We start from the raw sequence: 18,152 nt of genomic DNA on the forward strand, positions 1-18,152 counted from the left end.
CTTAGAATTGAAATTTAACCAGAAATTTGACTGTGTCAAGCTAATCTAACACAAACACAATAAAAATGTCAATAAATATGCATTTAATGAAACTATAAACAGCCATGTTCTCATTCAGTTTTTAATGCTGTGATAAAATATCCCCACAAAAAAAACATGGAGTAGAAAGGGTTAATTTGGCTCAAACTTCCAGGTTATGGGCTGGCATTTCAGGGAATTCAAGGCAGGATCCCAAGCAGCCAGACACATCACATCCACAGTCAAGAGCAGAGGGAAGCAGCACGCCCAAGCCGCCTGCCGCTTACCTCTCCTCTTCCTTGGCTAGTTTTCTTCACTCGTGTGAGGACCAGGCTCATGAAGCAGTGCTGTCCACATCCAGTGTGGGACTTCCATCCCACCGTAATTAAGGAAGTCAAGACAAGCCCCACAGGCATGCCCATACCCGCAGGCCAATCTGGTCTAAGTGATCCCTCTTTCTCCATGCTGGCAAGTTATCATTTAAAACTTAACCACTCCAGGCTGGAGAGATGGCTCAGTGGTTAAGTACACACTGGCTGCTCTTCCAGAGAGCCCAGGTTCAAATCCCAGCACCTACATGGTGTCTCACAACTGTCTGTAACTCCAGTTCCTGGGGGATCTGACACCCTCACAAGACATATGTACAGACTATGCATATAAAATAAAAATAAATGAACTATTAAAAATGAAAACAAATTAACCAACACAGTCCCACAATATGAACAAGTGATAAGGCTCCCTTCTCTCTCTCTCTCTCTTCTCTTTCTCTCTCTCTCTCTCTCACACCTCTTAGAACACTAGCCAAGACCATCTATGCTCTGTCATTTTATTGTCTTCTACTTTCATCTTTTGGACAGTCACAAGTTTTATAACCAATGATAGTACTCAAATTTCTGTCAAGCTTAGGAGAATGTAACTTAAATTAAGTTCACCAAAAATTCAGGCCAATGTCTCACAGGACTGTCCCTGTGATCACACACATCAGGGGGCTTCCAGTTTAAGGAACTCCAAGAAAGTCAAAGAAACATCTAGTGTTGTGTCCAGCGAGCAACAGTCCTGACCACAAAGCTCCACCATCCTGAAGAGACCAACAACCCCCCAGCCCCCCAACCCCCAGCCCCCCAACCCTTACCCCCACCACACCCTCCATCCCCAGGCCACACACACACACACACACACTAAACTCTTAGTACTGAAACCCTCAATCAGAATTCATGTCTAGACAGGTCTGTCCTTGCTCTAAGACTGCGTTTGGTGGTGGGAAGAAAAGAGTTAAATTTTTAAGGGACACAACCAACAGTTGCCAGGTAATTATCAGTCTCTCATTCCACAACAAAGAACTTGCATTTTTACCCTAATTTTCACTTTGTGTGTGTTTATGCTTTGGAACAATGCATTGCTCAAGGCAAAACAAAGCAACATAAACTGAAAAATCAACCAAGCAGAAAGATTTGATTTTGTTTCTCACCTAGCTTAACCAGATACACATCTTTCTAAATTTTCCATAAATATTTTCTGTCCCTGGATACACTGCTTTCAACAATATACTGTACTTACTGCACAATACTGAATATCTTCTGTACAGGTGGTGTAGCCATTCAGAAACCAAGAGAGACAAATCCATCTTCTCCATGGTCAACACTTACCTAGAGGGAAATCATTTGGCTGGACCACGTTGAGGAAGATGTGTACCATTCCGTAGAGAGGGCCAACAATTCCGGCGTTGAATGTGTCTGGGGTCTCATACTCTGAGGTAGGCAATTCATAATTCAAAGCCCCAGGAGTGCTTGTGGATGTAGACTGACCTCCTGAAGCAATATGTCCACATAGCCCCAGCAACAGGACACTGAATACAAAAGCCATAGTCATCCTGATCCACCAAGCATGAGGTAGTTACTGGAAGGTCAGAGGTGATGGGCCTTTCCTGGACCTGTGGAATCTTCTGCCTCCTGGCTGGTTGTAAGAGAAGCAGAGGAATGGTCTCCAAGGAGGTCATTCACTCAAAGTATTGCCTGGTAGGGAAAGAAAGAACATTAGTTACTTAGAGACTGCCTTGCCTGCCCCAGGAGCCCACCCCAGAGGATGCAGCGCGGCTTAGAGTTAAACATTTAGGCCTAATTGGGGTGCTTGGAAACCAAGCACACAGCTGCTGCAGAGCTGCAGGTAGGGACTGTGAGAGCTGGGGAACGGGATGATTCAGAACACAGTCCTTTCCAGGGTAGGGAAACACCAAGCATGGTTTAGGAAGCTGTTTGTTCTTGGAAATGGACCAAGTCTCTCCGAGACTGCGCACCAAGGAGATGAGAGGCAGGGTCAAAGGAGGCTCCTGTCTACATTTGAAGAAATGGTGAGAAACAGGAATCCTAATGATGAACATCACTACTATGTCTGGGAAGTGAGAGGGACATAGCAATGATGAGGGCAACACAGGTTCTTTCTATTCTAACAGACGCTATCTCTACTCAGCAGTAAATTCAAGAAATAAAGAACCCACACCGGGCTGTGGTGGTACTGGTACACACCTTTGATTCCAGCACTCAGGAGGCAGAAGCAGGCGGATCTCTGTGAGTTCGAGGCCAGCTTGGTCTACAGAGTGAGTTCCAGAACAGCCAGGACTACACAGAGAAACCATGTCTCAAGCAAGCAAAAAACAAGAAACAAAAGTCAAAAATCCTGACTTCTTCTTACACTATCTCACGAGGGTAAATAAATCAGCCAGCAACCTAGAAGAAGGCTGTTGACTGCACAACTCACCAGTGTTGCATGAGGCTTCATTGTAGCCTGGTTCTGAACACACAGCACACATGCTTTGCACTGTACATGCCATCGTGCCATGCAGCACGAACAAACACTGCCAGAAATGCCTTCGTTCAGATTCCAGACTGCTGCGTCTGATAGAGTGCAGTGTTTTTACTAACACACCAGTTCTGCTTGCATAAAGACATAATGATTTAATTATGGAAAACAAGGAACTTTAATATTTTCCTACCATCATTTCTTGGCATGTTTCAAATTAGTGTGTCTTCGAGTTGTACTGTGTTAAACAAACAAGTGTGTTTACCTTATTGGGGTGTAAATTTGCTTTAAAGTACGTGACAAATTATATAATTCTAAAACTGTTTTGAAATAAAATCATTTATCATCTATTATCAGTAAATGTTTAACTTGTATGCCTGTATTTCCAGATTTGTACTAAAAAGTTCTTGTATGCCAGGTAGTGATGGTGCACACCTTTAATTCAAGCACTTGGAAGACCAGGGCAGGTAGATCACTATGAGTTCTAGGCCAGCCCGGTTATAGAGCAAGTTCCAGGACAGCCAAAGCAACATATAGAAATACTGTCTCAAAAAACAAAAACAAAAACAAAACAGACAAACAAAACTGAATGTTCTTAGGTAAAAAGAAGACAGATTTTCATTTTTGTGCTAGATAGACACTTCAGGGTAAGCATAAAGTTGCCCTAAAACTCAGACTGGGAAGGGGATGTGGGGACAACCGACAACTGCCTATATTCTAAGTCAGATCCTGCTGAGAGCAGCCGGGGGAGGGAACAGCACAAAATGCAGTACAGGATTTACTACCAAAGTTTACAACAAGTGCACATGAGAACCAGATAAGCGGTAGGCTATCTTGTGCAGACTCGATGAAGACGCAAATTCTTATCTATAGGAATGCGAATTCCTATATATCCTATATTATCTATAGTCCCTTCAGATTTCGCCTCCTTTCTACCTCCCATCCTGCTCCGATTACTTCTGTACAGAGTTGCATACAACAGAATGCCTCTGAAGGCTTCTTCTAGCAAATTACCAGCTGCTTTGGTCTCCAGGTAGCCCTGTGACCCTGGTGATGGCTCCCAAGGGCTTCTTCTGAACACACACACACACACACACACACACACACACACACACACACCACACACACCCCCCACACACACACACTCACACACACCCCCACACACACACACACTCACACACACACACGCACACACACATACACACACACTCACACACACACACACTCACACACCCCCCCCACACACACACTCACACACACACACACTCACACACACACACATACACACACACACACACACACACACACACACACACCACATGCCTCAGCTTGTTCTTTGCTAAAGGGACTCAGACTGGACGGATTAAAGGCTCAGGTGCTGAGAAAGACGCACACACTTCCTGGTAATGAGACCAAGCCACAGCCACAGATAGAATCTCCCCTAGAGCAATGAATAAACAACCTTCAGCTCCCTCTGAAAATGAACAGAGGAAATCCCAAAGAGAAGAGAATACCTCTGCTCAGCAAGGCAGAGACAGAGGGGCCCATCACTTCAACAGCTAAGTAGGATTTGGTCCACACATTTCCTTACATCCCCCTGCAAAAAGTGCAGATACCTCTTCGATATTAAAATTTAAGAAAACATCAAAGTCGCAATAGCTACGAAGCAGGCAATTGATGAAAGTCAAGCAGAAGAACAAAGATTTTCTCCTCAATGTTAGTGGGCATGAAAACCCCAGGTAGAGGCAAATCCCTGAGTTTGAGGCCGGCTTGGTCTACAGAGCAAATTTCAGGACATCCAGGGCTATATAGAGAAACCCTGTCTCACAACACCAAAAGAGCAAAAGAAAAGAAAAAAAAAGCAAGGTTTTAGGACCCATTCAGATGCCAAGGGCCATTGCTGAGAGCAGCTAAAGAACAGAAAATAGCCTGTATCTCTGTAAAGTAGGCTTTGGGGCTTGGAGAGGTGGCTGAGAAGTTAAGATCACTTATAGACTTGGTCTTGCAGAGGACTTGGGTTCAGTTCCCAGCACCCACTTGGTGATGTTCAACCATTCCATATTCCAGTTCCAGGTGATCCAATGTTTTCTGGACTCCACAGGCATGCAGCACCAATATGATATACTAGCATCCAAGCAAAAACATTCGTACACGTAAAATATTTTTATTTTAAAAATATTTTAATATTTAATTTAAAAATATCAAATATTTATCTTAAAAATGGGTGTTGACTTAAAATACCGATAGCCAAATCTAACTACTGGTATGTTGTTTATTGATCTGCACTTTAATTTTTTAAACTTATTTATTGTGGGGCAGGGTGATGTATACAGTGGCACCTGAGTCAGAGGCCTACTTCAGGAGTTTCTGGGGTTGATTCTCTCCTACTACTATGGGTTCTGAGGTTGAACTCATAGCTTTAAGAGTTGTTTGATTTGTTTTTGCCGCACTGAACCATCTTGCCAGTCCTAACCAATTTGCGTTTTAACCAGCATCCCTGAAGGTAGCAAAAGGCTGAAACCAACACTGTTCTTAGAATACCTGCCTGCCTCCCCCGTTCCTGCCACTTTCCCAGACAATGCAGGCTTTCCGGATACAGCTTCAGGACAACAGACCAAGGTACAAACACCTTGTTTCTGTGGCTTTGACCTGATCTGTCCTGGATGAAGTGTGGCCTGTGGGATACTGACTCCTTCAGATATCCCCAGTGCCTGGTACACAGGAGATACCCAGTAAAGGATGGCTGAAATAAAATGGGGACGAGGTTGTCACAAAGTCATCATCTTTACCTCTTCTAAAGCTGGGCCAGGCACCTATCTGTTGGCAATCTTACACTCTTGGGGAGGACAGATCCTAGCCTATGTCTAGGGTTGTTTGTGGCTGCTTCTTCCAAATCAGGCCATCTCTTCATTGTCACCCTAGGCAGGACTACTGATCCACATTCCAGGTGGGGCCACATCTCTTGAGACCCTCACAATTGTAAGCTTTGGAATGTGCTTCCTTCAGATCCATTCCCTTAAATGGGTCGTAGTTAGCAAAGCCGGCCTGACCATTTTCCTGGTTAATGGGGCACACTGTTGGTTTCCACTCCAAATGCACTATATTCAAACAGGGAAAAGAGCCTGCTAAAGTTAGGCTTCAGCACATACCTCACATGATTCTGAGTCTGAAGTCTGGAGAGTTGCATTTCTGCAAGCGCTGCTTTTGAAAGCAAATAGGGGTGACCTGCTAGCTTAACTTTCTTTTCTTCTTTTGATGGGAAGTGCTCACTCTCTTTTCCAAGGATCCCTGTGGTGGTTGTAAATGTTTGTCTTCCGGGGATGAGGGGCTACTTGACTTCTGAGCCCACCTTTATGAGTCCTCTGGGGAGCAGCCCTACCTTTCATTGTGAGGCCAGCTGGGGTGCCCAAATGGGTCCTGGGGTGAGCCATCTAGGTTGGCCAGATGTTTTCTCTTGGGCCTGAGCCTGGGACAGATACTGAAACTGAGTGGTTCCTAATTCATTCTAAGAACACAGGTGTTAGTATAACAGCCATATCCAAGATCCAATGTGCCCATCACAATTATACACCAATCAGGGAGCCAGTCACCTGTCCTTTGTTGCTAAGACCGACTATTCATCCCTCCTGCCATGTCCTCTAAGTCACTGTCCCCCAAGAACATCTGTTTGCTGCACGCATGCTAGATTAGTTTGTATTATTTGTAACAAAGCTTCCTGGTTCTTAAAAACAAGGAATGGTTTTTGACAATTGACAAGACCTATTTCCCTCAAATTATAAACAAATTCAATAATATATAAAGTATTATTTTCTTTTTTAAGATTTTATATAGATATTTTGCCTTCACGAGTTTATAGGTGTACCACATGCATACACCTGTTGCCATGGATTCCCTGAAACTGGAGCTACAGACAGTTGCGAGCTGCCTTGTAGGTGCTGGGAATTGAACCCGGGTCTTCTAGAAAAGCAGTCAATGTTCCCAAGCACTGAGCCATTTCTCTAGTTCCTAGTGTTGTTATTTTCAACCTGTCCTTTGGTGTGTTTGTTTACTTCATTGAACTAGAACACAGAGAAATAGTTCAACATATAAATCATAAGGAAGTCCGTAAAAATTTTATGGAACTCTTAAAAGAAAAATATTAAAGGGCCCTGTTAAATAGCAAAAATCCCGTTTTCAAACAGAGCCAGGTCTCTGGTCCCACTAATACTGCAACAATGACTGTTGCTTACATTCTGTACTGTGTAGCCAGTGGGCTTTTGCACAGGGTTGGTGAATTAACACCCTAACAGGTAAAGAACAACATGTGCTGTCCATAAACTTCTAATGCTCCAGGCTAACCACCGTGACTCCTAGGCTCACACAGACAGATGTCAACTCCGTAGTGATCAAAGAGGTAAATTAACAAATGAATGAGAAAAGTAAGTAGTCACCCAAGCTGAACCGTATGAATTTGCCGGTATTCAATTGGCCAATTTTAAACAAAAGTTTTTCTTATGGCCCAACTCAACTCCTTGTTCAAGCTGTTTGGGTCTCTAGCAAACCGGGGCGGAGGGGCCTACAAGGACCTCAGTCTCTCACTCGCTTAACAAAGGACAGCAACCACCCACAAGACACCGAGCAAACCTTTCTCCGTCCGGGCATGAGAGAAGTCCACAACTAAACAAGAGAGCAACAGAGCTGGCTCCCGGAGCAAGCAGGAACTGCAAGAATCGCGGGCACCTTTCCTCCGCTGCCTTTCCCTCCAAGCTGCCCCCGGACGGGTGCCCTCCCTCCCTCATTGCCTCCTTCGCAGGGGCCTCTCCCGGGCTGCTGAACACAATGGAACCGGCTGCGAGGCAGCGCGCGAAGCTAGGAGCCTCCAGGAATCCGAGGTCGCCTGGGGGAGGGGGTCATCCTTGAGACCCGCAGTCCCGAGCGCCATCGCGGCGTTTCCCCTCCGAGTCCCCATTGGGCACGAGCTGAGGATGGGAGCCGAGCTCCTCACAGTCCCTCTCCGACCCGCTCTCGGAAACTCTGCCCGAGCCCGGATCTTCCAGCAGCCACGACAGCTCTGGTTTATCCACACTCCTCTTTGTTGTCCCCGGTCCCCGCACTCCGTCAAGGTATGCCCGGAGCGCCCCTGGTCTCCATCCCTAGGAAAGCCGAAAGTCTCGGCGCTGTGCGACCCGGAGGGCTGGTTGGAGCCAGGGCTTCCAGCCCCGGGTGCGTGCGCTCTGCAACGGCCGCGGGGAGACGGTTTGCTCTTAAACCCCCGTGGCCCTCCGACTCCGACTAGCAGCTCTGTGCGTTGCACATAGATAGCAGACGGCAGCTCAGAGTCCCGCGTCCCCGGGCCTTTCCCGAGGCTCTCCTTACCGCAGAAGAATTCCCAAGACCAGGATGGAGTCTTGAGACTCAGTTCTCTCCTCTCGCCGCCGTTTCCTAGAGCCGGCCAATAGCCTGGAGTCCCGCCGCCGCCTGCTAGCCTCGCCGGAACCCAGGGACCTCCACCCCCTCCACAGGATGGAAGGAGCACCCCAGCAGAGCAATGCCGCACGGAGCAGGCCACCACGGCGGGAAAAAGTTTGCACGCTCTAGCGGGCTCTCCTAGACCCCAGAATCGCCCAGTGACCGGGACTCAAACCACCTTGCAGCCCCTCCAGTTCCCGGAAGGCAATCTAGGCTCCCGCCACCTGCTGTGGAGGCAGTAGGAGGCGCTGGGCGACCTCCTCCACTCCCCCCATCCCTGCTCTGGGTGTTCTAGAAGAGGGTGCGCTCAGCGGGGTTCGCACTCAGAACTACTCACCACTCTGCTCCATCTCCCACCCCTCGGTGCCCTCCAGGCCCAGGCCACCCGGATAGTTCCCACTGCCTGGTTCATGAATTATTTAAAGTCCGGTCTCGGGGCACCACCAGGGTTGCTGGGTGAGAGACCGTCCCGCTGCCCCGCCCCGGTTGGCTAGGGACTCAAGAGGCAGGAGGACTACGGGACCCCAGGACTCTTGAGAACCTGTTGCGTCCTCCTGGGTGCCCCTGCGGACATCTAGGAATGGAACTAAGAGAAAATATCGACACCTTCAGAAACAATACTTACCCATGGTTGAGCTCTAGGCCAGGTGACAGGGTCTCTACCAGGCTCAGTAATTTAAAGAGCACTAAGCCTAGGGCTCTGGGAGCTCTCTGATTGGATATTCTGAGCGGCTCGGCCACAATGCCCTGGGGACACCCACAGGACAGCAGTTATTTCCTGCTGAAAGCCCTACTGAGCACCAGAACAGACTTCTGTGTCACCTAATCCTAAATCGCTCCTTGGAAGGAGACTAATTCCTAAAGTCTTTTGCTTCCACGCTCTTTTCTTGGCCTTTTTAGACAAGGTTACTGGAGCCCAGTGCATTTTATTAAAAACAAAAACTAAAGCAAAGACAAATTATGGGACCGGGATGTTATCTCTGTTCCATCAGGGGTGGAGACTACTTTTTATCGACTCACATTCCTAGATCCAACCAAATGTGGATGGGAAATAGACTTGGGGAAGAATAACACCATTGGGATATTCCTACCAGCAAAACATGCTTACTCGATGTGCATGGGTGGTTAGGTGGATAGACAGATAGAAGAATGAATGGCTGGGAAGATGAAAGGTATATGTACAAATCAACTTCTCTAAAAGATGTATTTTATTTATGTGTATGAATGTTTTGCCTGAATATATGTATGCATGCATACAAGCATGTGTACCACCTGACTGTGGAAGGCAAAAGAAGGTGTTGACATCCCCAAAGCTAGAGTTACAAGCTACTGTGAGCCACCTTGTGGGTGCAGGGAATTGAAGTCAGGTCCTCTGCAAAAACAACCAGCCGATCTCTCTGACCCGGACAAATGAACCTTCTCATTTATTCATTCTTTCACCTCAAAATCTGCACAAACTGAGGGGTGAAACCCTTCCTAGAGCTGAAGCTGACCGTGAGTGTGCATATTTCCAAGTCAAGAGATGGGAGTGCAAAAAGATCCCTGAGAAATCCCACAGTGATGTGGCCGGAAATGTTAGGGTCCCAGGGGCGTTTAACATTTTCAGTTACCTCCTTTTCAGTCTCTGGTGTTCCCAGGCCCCCCAGCTTTTCTGCTCAGAGGCAGACATTCCACTAATGCTGGTGTTACGGGAGACAGCTCTCTTGAGAGCAGCTAGCTGGCCCTGAGCTGCAAATTTTAGCAGCATAGACACTGATGGCCTCTGTCCCTCTGACTCTCAGCCTCCGTGTCTGCAAAAAGTCAGGAGGGTGACCTACTCATTTTCCTTCCTAGTAGCATCCACAAAGTAAGAGCAGTGGTATGATGGGGCTCTAGGCCATGTATTCTGAATGAATTTTTATAGAACCTTAACAACGAGAGCATTCTGAAATCCTATTAATGATTAACGATAGTGATGTAGGTTTAATAACTCGCCTGAGGTCACAAAGTTAAAGAAACCCCAAATCTGAACACAAGGTCTGTCCTCCAACACCCAGAAAACAGGTGAAAAGTGTCTCTGACAAATGCACATGAAATGAAAATGGCTAACTATTAATGTGTGGCTTTTTCTCAGGAGATGTGAGCAAATGACCGTTCACTCCAAACAGGGCATTCGTCGATAATAAACCAAAGAAGCATTTCTTCCTAAATCTAGCTTGGTGAACTAAATAGTTTTTTGGGGGGTTCCTTAAAGGAGTGTGGATAACTCAAAGGTGGTTACATTAACAGAAAAGCTCAGCCTAGTGTGGGTGCCCCCATGAAAGAGCTATATTGCTGGAGCTCAGGGCATAACTTGCAAGCAGCTCCAATGAAGACTAGAGCAATTGTGTAATGCTGCCCTGGGGCCTTGTGAGTCTTACAACTTTCTGAGCTTTGCTGAGCCCTACCCTCCTCCCTGCAGGAAGGGCTATTTCAAGTCAGAGGAAATGGCCACACAACCATCTGCCTTCACATTACCTAGGACACTTAATGCTTCAATAGTTCCTTGAATTTTCATATCTTACCTGAACCTATTATACCTGAACCACTGTATATATTCAACCTGAACACACAAACCAGTAAGATGTAACCTTGATAGCCTTAAGCAAAAAAGACAGCTCAGTAGTTACACCCTCCTGCTGCTCTTGCACAGGATACAAATTTAGTTTCCAGAACCATATAGATGGTTCACAACTGCCTGTAAACCCAGCTCTAGGTCTCTTGAAATGTCACCTTCTGGTCTCCTCGGGCAACTGCACTCAGGTACACAAACATACTGCTACACATAATTTAAAATAAAATAGTTTTTAAATGTTACAAGGGTTATATGGCTTTAGAATGAAGCATTGGGTAGGGGGCATTATAGCTCAGTAGAAGAGCATGTACTTAGCGTGGCTGAGGCTCGCATTCTAGCAGCACATAAAGAGAGGAGGAGGAGGCATGCAGTCATAATGACACATGCCCATAATTCCAACACTGGAAAGACTGGCATATTCGAGGTTGGCATGGGCTACAAAAAATGCACAATTTAGCCATTGCCAGAATACACAAAAATCAATATTCAATAGTCCTTTCCTTAAAATGATACTGCTTAGCCCACTGGTGGTGGCACATGCCTTTAATCCCAAGCACTTGGAAGGCAGAAGCAGGCAGATCTCTGTGTTAGAGGCCAGCATGGTCTACAGAGTGAGTTCCAGGACAGCCAGGGTGATACAGAGAAACCCTGTCTCAAAACAAACAAACACAACACAACACAAAATCAAAAAACAAACAAACTTGTGGTTTCAGGTATTCTTGCAGTCACTAAAGCAAAACATTCTTGGGACTAATTATTCTAATTACCCTGACAATTTCTACCATGAATGAGGGTGTTCTGAAAGGAACACAGTCACTTTTCAGATTCCCTAGGCAGTGCTGCCTTAGGGGTCTTCGAAGACAGCTAGTCGTCTCCATGGTAAAGCTGAGCAAAGGGGGCTAGCAGAGGCTGTAGCAGCTCAGCCTGGGGCCGTTTGCTGTCTGTACCCTGGAGCTTATTTTTTTCACTTACTTGGGGTTTAAGAGGGATGCTGACTCGTAAGTGCCTGAGCGACTATTCTGAGCCTGCCCTGGGGATAAAGGATCACTTGGTCGTCGAGTTTGGGAAGGGACCATAGAAGGCATGGTCCTTGGATGAAACGAAGCTAGAGGGCATAGACTGTGACAGAGTGGAAGGAACTTCTAGTGACCTTTGGATTGGTTATAGCAAAATGAATGCTTTTAGTAATTAAAATAACGATGTTTCATGTGACTCAAAAATGTAGTATCTTATCTTTAGATAAAAGAAGTTTGCATCTCCACGCTGCTCTTAAGAGTAAAATTTGTGTAACAGGTAGCCAGGGAGTGAGGAAGAAGGAAGCAGGAAGAGAAGGAAAAAGGCAAAAAGAAAAGCGGTGGCAGCACTGAGTAGCTTCAAGAGAGCCAACATTTTCCTGTAAATATTTTCTTGCATGATTTCCTGTTCCTCTTGCTTTTCTCTACCTTCTGAGCTGGGCTGCCAACAATAACATCACTAGTGTTTAATAACCAAAAGGCAATAAAACATTCCTCTTCTACTTCAGGTGTGACCTGTGCCTGATCCACCAGGCCGGTCCACCACCTAACTCAAGGGGAGAGAGAGAAAGCTTTCACACAGTGAAAATAAAGCAGACTGAAGAGCCGGACAGAGCAAGGGAAAGACAGCAGGGTCCTGACTTCAAAGGTGGGGAGCTTTGGAAAGCAGTGGTTTAGTGGGCGTGGTTGCCCAGTGCTGTTGTGTTTTGTGCTTGGGAGTCTACCTTCCAGTCAATAACTGTTTCAGATTCCTGGTCCTTAGAAACAGTTCTCATCTCAGGTGATAGTAATAAGCCCTACATCAAATGGGGCATTTATCTTTAGCAATCAATTAATTTACCTTTAATAACCAATGAAGACAATATGAGTCACACTGTGTGAGGGCATCCCACCACCATACTTGACTTTGCAAGGAAGAAGAGGCTCCAAGAGAGAAATGGCTACATGAGGTAGGTGCCAAGTCTGTCACTCTCAATTCTAAAGCAGGCAGTTGTCCTAATCCTCTTGGAGTTCAGCCAGGAACTCAACAACCCACAGCTAAGTCCTACCTGTGCTGACCAATGTGTTTCCCTCTTCCTTTAAAGAGTTTCTCATTTGCGCTCCGCCTTGACAGCTGAAAGTTGACAAGCTTTTCATCTGTAAAAAATATTCAGTTCAGGTTTCCAATTGCCCATATACATGCCATCCTTCAAATCATTCTTTAAACTAGTCCAGTTACAGCCTCTTGGTGGACGCCTCATTAATCTATGAACTCAGCAAATGCTTTCACACTCACTGTGTATTTGCACAAGTGTTGAGTTTCTTTATTCCTTGACAATTATAACTTAGAAGTCCTACTGGGGCTTATTATCCCTGGGGAGACAAATAGCAAAGTTTTATATATTATACAACTGAATTTTAAAATTAGACTATATGAAGGAAACTTGAACCCCCATGGTTACTACTAAACAATCTTAAGGAGACTCTAAAACGGACCTAGGATTGTAGCAGCTGTTTCTTTGCTAGGGCAGAATTGCTGCATATACACATTAGAGGTTCGGGTCATGCTTCCTTCTAAGTCTCTCCCACAACCCCATCAAGACAGTCTTTCACTCAATGTTTGAAGCAGCTGGTGGAAACAAAGGGAAAAAGAGGAAGAGCTAGATTCCAGTGAACTCCCTTTGACTACTGGGAACACAGGAGGATTTCTTGTGTTTCCTTAGCAAGCATGGCAGATGTATTCAGTTGTGTTTTGCTCTTTCTGTGAAGGGGCAGATTGAAGCCAGGACTTCATCGTGTTAAGCCACACAGCACAAGCATGAGGTATGTGTTGGCTGCGTTTTTGTCAATTTGGCACAAGTTGGAGTCATCCAAGAAGAGGGAACTTCAATAGAGAAAGTGCACCCATCAGATTGGCCTTCAGGCAAGCCTGTGGTGCATTTGTCTGATTGACAGCTGATGTGAAAGAGCCTAGTGCACTGTGGGTAGTGTCATCCTTGGGCAGGTGGTCCTGAGGTAGATAAGAAAGCAAACTGAACAAGCAAAGGTGAGGAAGTCAATGGGCAGCATTGCTCCATGGCTTCTTCAATTCTTGCCTTATGGTTTCTCCCCTGAGTCCTTGACCTGACTTCACCCAGTGATGAACCTGGAAGTGTAAGATGAAATAAACCCTTTCCTCCACAAGTCACTTTTGGTCATGCTGCTTATCAACAGAAAGCAAGGTAAGTTCTTAAAGCAAACTGGTTCTGGTTTTTTTTTTTGTCATCGTAATATTTTTATTGATTCTTTGGGAATTTCACATCATATACCCTGATCACATTCATTTCCCAGTCCTTCCATGTCTGCTCTTTCTCACCCTTGTGACACCTTCCCCCAACAAAAAGAGAAAAACAAGTCCAATTTGTATTATCTCTATACTCACTAAGTGTGGTCAAAATCTAAGTGGCCTGCGCCTTAAGCAGAGCTGAGTCCTTCCCCTCCTGTACCCCTGCCGGAAGCCATCTATTGGGGAGAGCTACACTTTAGCATCCTATCACAGTTTTTAAGAGTTCTCTTCAGTGGCTTCCTATTTAGGCTTTTACTTTATTGAGGGGGTGGGAAGTGGGGGTGACAAGGGGGCAGGGGTTATCACAGATATTTCTACGTGGCTCTTTCTCAACTGTGCATCTGCCCTTAGTCATATCACTTCCAAAGTGACTTTGCTCTTTACAGGCCATGGATCATGGACTTCCACATGGTTTCTGACTACAGCACAAACCATGAACATGGTCCCTGGCTGTAGTAGGGCCATGGACTCATTCAAGGTCCCCTGAGTCAGCAGGAACTGCTAACATAAACGTGACTTCAGGCTGCAGCCCAGAACACGGACATCCACATGGCCCTTGGTGGCAACACAGACCCCAATTGCAGCAGGACTTCAGACCCAGACTTGGTACTTTGAGGCAGCACAGACCTGGATATCACCATGGCCCCAGGTGGCAGCACAGGTCCCTCACAACAATATGGCCCCCAGAGACACACAACCCACGGAAATCAACATGGCTTCAGGCCATGGGCATTCAAATGGCCCTCAGTAGCAATATAGACATTAAACGCCAACCCCAGTTGCAGCAGAACCACAGACCCCAACATGTTCCTCAGCAGCAAACTGGTTCTTAAAGGCTAGTATCCAGCATTTGAATAGACTGGTCTTACCCATGAAGATCAGAGAGAATCAAAGCCAGTTTGCTGGGGGAAGATACTTGTAGAGTCATGCTTAGAAACAGTTACAATGGTTAGATGGCCAACTGGCCTAGTATACACGGTGGTGAACAGCAAGAGCCCCTGCCTGTAAACAAGATGGAAGGAAAGAGTCAACACCCGAGGTTGTCTTCCAACCTCCACACATGTACCATGCCCTCCCCAATACCATCTACTTGTTACTTTTTTAAGAGGGTTGAGCAAAGGGGCCCTTAGAACAAAGGAACAGAATTCTTACTGAAGTTCCCAGAGGATGAAATGGAATGCCAATTAACACATGATAGGTCTTCAATAAATCCCAGAGGAAAAACAAGGGACAACAGTGAAGTGCTAAGCTCTGAAGAAGACAGGTAACTGTGGCAGCAGCAAAAGCATTCTGAAAGATCATGGAGCATACTGCAGGGCGGCCTGAGGCATCTGTTGCTGTCACTCATTAACCTACTGGCATTTCCCAGGCACCCAATTGCTTACATTCTCTTAATTAAATCATAACAGCTGGGGGAGGGGTGTTTTGTTCATTTTCCCAGAGAAGGAAATTGAGTCTTACAGACTCAGGCTCTACTTAATAAAACCAACAGTTAGCGGAGACAACCACTATTTTAAGTACTGTACATACACAGCATTTGAGATAATTTTAGGAAGTATTAGCTAACAAAACTAACCAAAAGTATGTACAGTGGCCATTTGATTCCATGATGGTGCTTAGTGATGCAGATACAACAGTCACTGGCCTTCAGGAAGCTTTCGATCTGGCATCCACATTTATTTCTTGAGATTGTCTTAGCAGTATTGTACAAAGGGTGACACACACCTTGATTGTAGAATTAAACACTTAAACACTAGTTGTAGAAGATGTGACTTAAATATGCTGGCTTCTAGCTTGGAGGTCCAAGGACTCCTCAGGGCTCCCTCTAGAAGCTGTGAGAGAGAATCTGTTCCAGGCATCTTTTCTCTAAGTCCCAGATGATCTTTGATTCGCAGGTAAAATGCCCCATGTGTCTTCACACCACCTTCCCTTGTGTACACCTGCTTTTGTATCTGTATTTTCTCCTTTTGGACAGACTACACCCACCATATGGTCTCTCCTACTTTTAAATAAGATCCCCTTCGCAGGCTTAATGACATTGACATGATTCAACCAGAACCACATCATTTCACAGTTGTGGCAACTAATGCTCTGTGAAGCTGTCATGCCTGAGGATGCCTAGCTAGCAAGTGGCTGAAGTCAGATTCTGGGTCTGGCTGAGTCCAGGGATCACGTCTTTGAGCATAGCGTGCAACCAATTCTCAAGGAGAAAATTCTTGAGGAAAATGCTCCAGAAATCATCACCTAGTGATTATAAGAACAAATTTATCCACCCAGCCAATATCTATTGATATAAATATGGCTGTATCAGTCTGATGCAAGCCCTTGAGACCAATTCACAATCAAAACAGTGATTTCTGTTTCCTTGGGGCCATTGTTCCAGACAAGAAAATAGGCAATAAGTATTAAAACTGATAGAAATTGGTAAAGTTGTGAAATAGAGCTGGAAGGATAAAGAACACTGTCTTGAATATGGTGACTGGGACGGGTCTTAATGAGCAGGAGGTGAGGTGTGAACCGGCTGATCAGGATGAAGGGGACCACAAGGCAGAGGCCATGAGCATGAGCAGGCTGAACTGGCCTGGAATATCCCATGAGACCCAGTGATAGCCAGAGAACTGGCAGACTTGCCCCAAGTCAATGTCAATTTAACAGCTAATTCACTTCCAAATGTCACCTCTTACTTCCAAGTTGGTCTTAGCACAATAACAGAGACTGAGGAGCTGAAATCCTGAAGGGAAGAAAGCTTTAGCTTTTAAGAAGCACTCAGACTGTGCCAGGCAGGCCTTTCCTTGGGCACTTTGGGACACAGGGGTGACGTCAGCTCATGTTGATGAGAAAGAAACTCTTTGCTTGGACATGGCGACTCATGCACTGTAGTTGCTCAATTAAGTTCTCTTAAATGACAGATAAAAACAAACTAATAACTTAAGAGGAAAATGTGGACTGAGGACATAGCTGAGTAACACAGCACTTGCTTAGTGTGAGCAAGCCCTGGGTTTGTCTCCCAGCACCACATAAAAACAAATGAAAACCTTTTTTTCCTTCAGTCTTTGGATCTGTCTGTCTGAAGGCAACACAGTGATGGCAATAAGGCTGGAGAACCAAGGTCTTGGAAAACTGACTGAGGTTAGAGGATTCTCAAGATTAACAGAAACATGAGAGCAGAGTCATCAGTCTGCATTAGGAACATGGATGAGTATCTCATTCTGCCAAAGATTTCAGGAACTGGTTTACTCTTAATGTACATAGACTTAAAACTTGCTTAAGAGGTGAGAAACCACAAAGAAAGGAAAACCTATACAGGCTGCCATAGAGAAGTCCCCTGCTAAGGAGAGGTCACTCTGTGGGAATGCTGTTGCACACCATGAGGCACAGTTGTCAGACTTGTGGCAGTGAAGTCACCAAGGCTAATGGGTACTGGTGGTGCTTTGCATAGCTCTGAAATGTCCCACTACAGATAGGCAAAAGGAAAAATATGGAAAGTGGGTGACTTGGACATGGAGGAATGGTGGTACCTGCTTTCCAAGCAATTTCAGTGAATTGCTTGGGGGATATGACAGCAGCTGGCAAGAGCTAAGGACCTTCTAGAGCTAAAGAGCAAAGGCAGCAAGCAGGGAAAGGACTGTCCTGAAGCTGCTTTCAATTGCTTGTGTTGACACTCTCTTCACCCCTGCCCTCCTCCTTCTCCCCTTCCTTTGAGACCAGACCTCACTTCATGGTTCTGACTGGCAGGCAGCTTGCTATGATGGCCTCAGACTCACAGAGCTCTGTCTGCCTCTGCTTCTCAAACAATGGTATTAAAAGTGTGTGCCACCATGCCCAGCACATGAAATATTTCTTGTGAAGGAAAATGTCAAGTGCCCCCTGAGCTTAGTAAATAAGCCACCTCTCTGTGAGGGGGAGGGTAGGAACATGTTTTTAAATAAACTGACCTGGAGCTCACTCTATGATACACCTGACTTCCTGTGCCCCATTG

General features: G+C 45.7%; 1 protein-coding gene and 1 long non-coding RNA gene across 9 annotated transcripts in view; one reads left to right on the plus strand and one right to left on the minus strand.

Annotated features, from left to right (window-relative positions):
• The window catches only part of Prom1 (prominin 1), a 103,874-nt gene extending 94,872 nt beyond the window's left edge, over nucleotides 1–9,002 (minus strand). For 5 of the 8 annotated variants that reach the window (XR_005877738.1, XM_013112534.3, XM_040747048.1 and 2 more), the window contains exons 1-2: nucleotides 8,170–8,302; nucleotides 1,665–2,030 (exon numbers count right to left, since the gene is read on the minus strand). Coding sequence is in view for 7 of the 8 variants with exons in the window: in XM_013112534.3 (XP_012967988.1) it covers nucleotides 1,665–1,887 (223 nt within the window). In the remaining variant the exon portion in view is untranslated. Of the gene's footprint in view, nucleotides 1–1,664; nucleotides 2,031–5,963; nucleotides 6,106–8,169; nucleotides 8,303–8,599; nucleotides 8,748–8,887 lie in introns of those variants that run through there. The other 3 variants (XM_040747044.1, XM_040747045.1, XM_040747046.1) reach the window with 3 other exon arrangements.
• On the plus strand, nucleotides 7,331–9,210 carry LOC121140814. Its single transcript, XR_005877740.1, has 2 exons — nucleotides 7,331–7,916; nucleotides 8,240–9,210. It is a non-coding gene; the product is annotated as an uncharacterized LOC121140814 (long non-coding RNA).
• Nucleotides 9,211–18,152: the final 8,942 nt, after the last annotated feature.

Source organism: Mesocricetus auratus, unplaced genomic scaffold (genome assembly GCF_017639785.1).
Source record: "Mesocricetus auratus isolate SY011 unplaced genomic scaffold, BCM_Maur_2.0 Super-Scaffold_100006, whole genome shotgun sequence".
In the NCBI taxonomy this organism is placed as follows: Eukaryota; Metazoa; Chordata; class Mammalia; order Rodentia; family Cricetidae; genus Mesocricetus; species Mesocricetus auratus.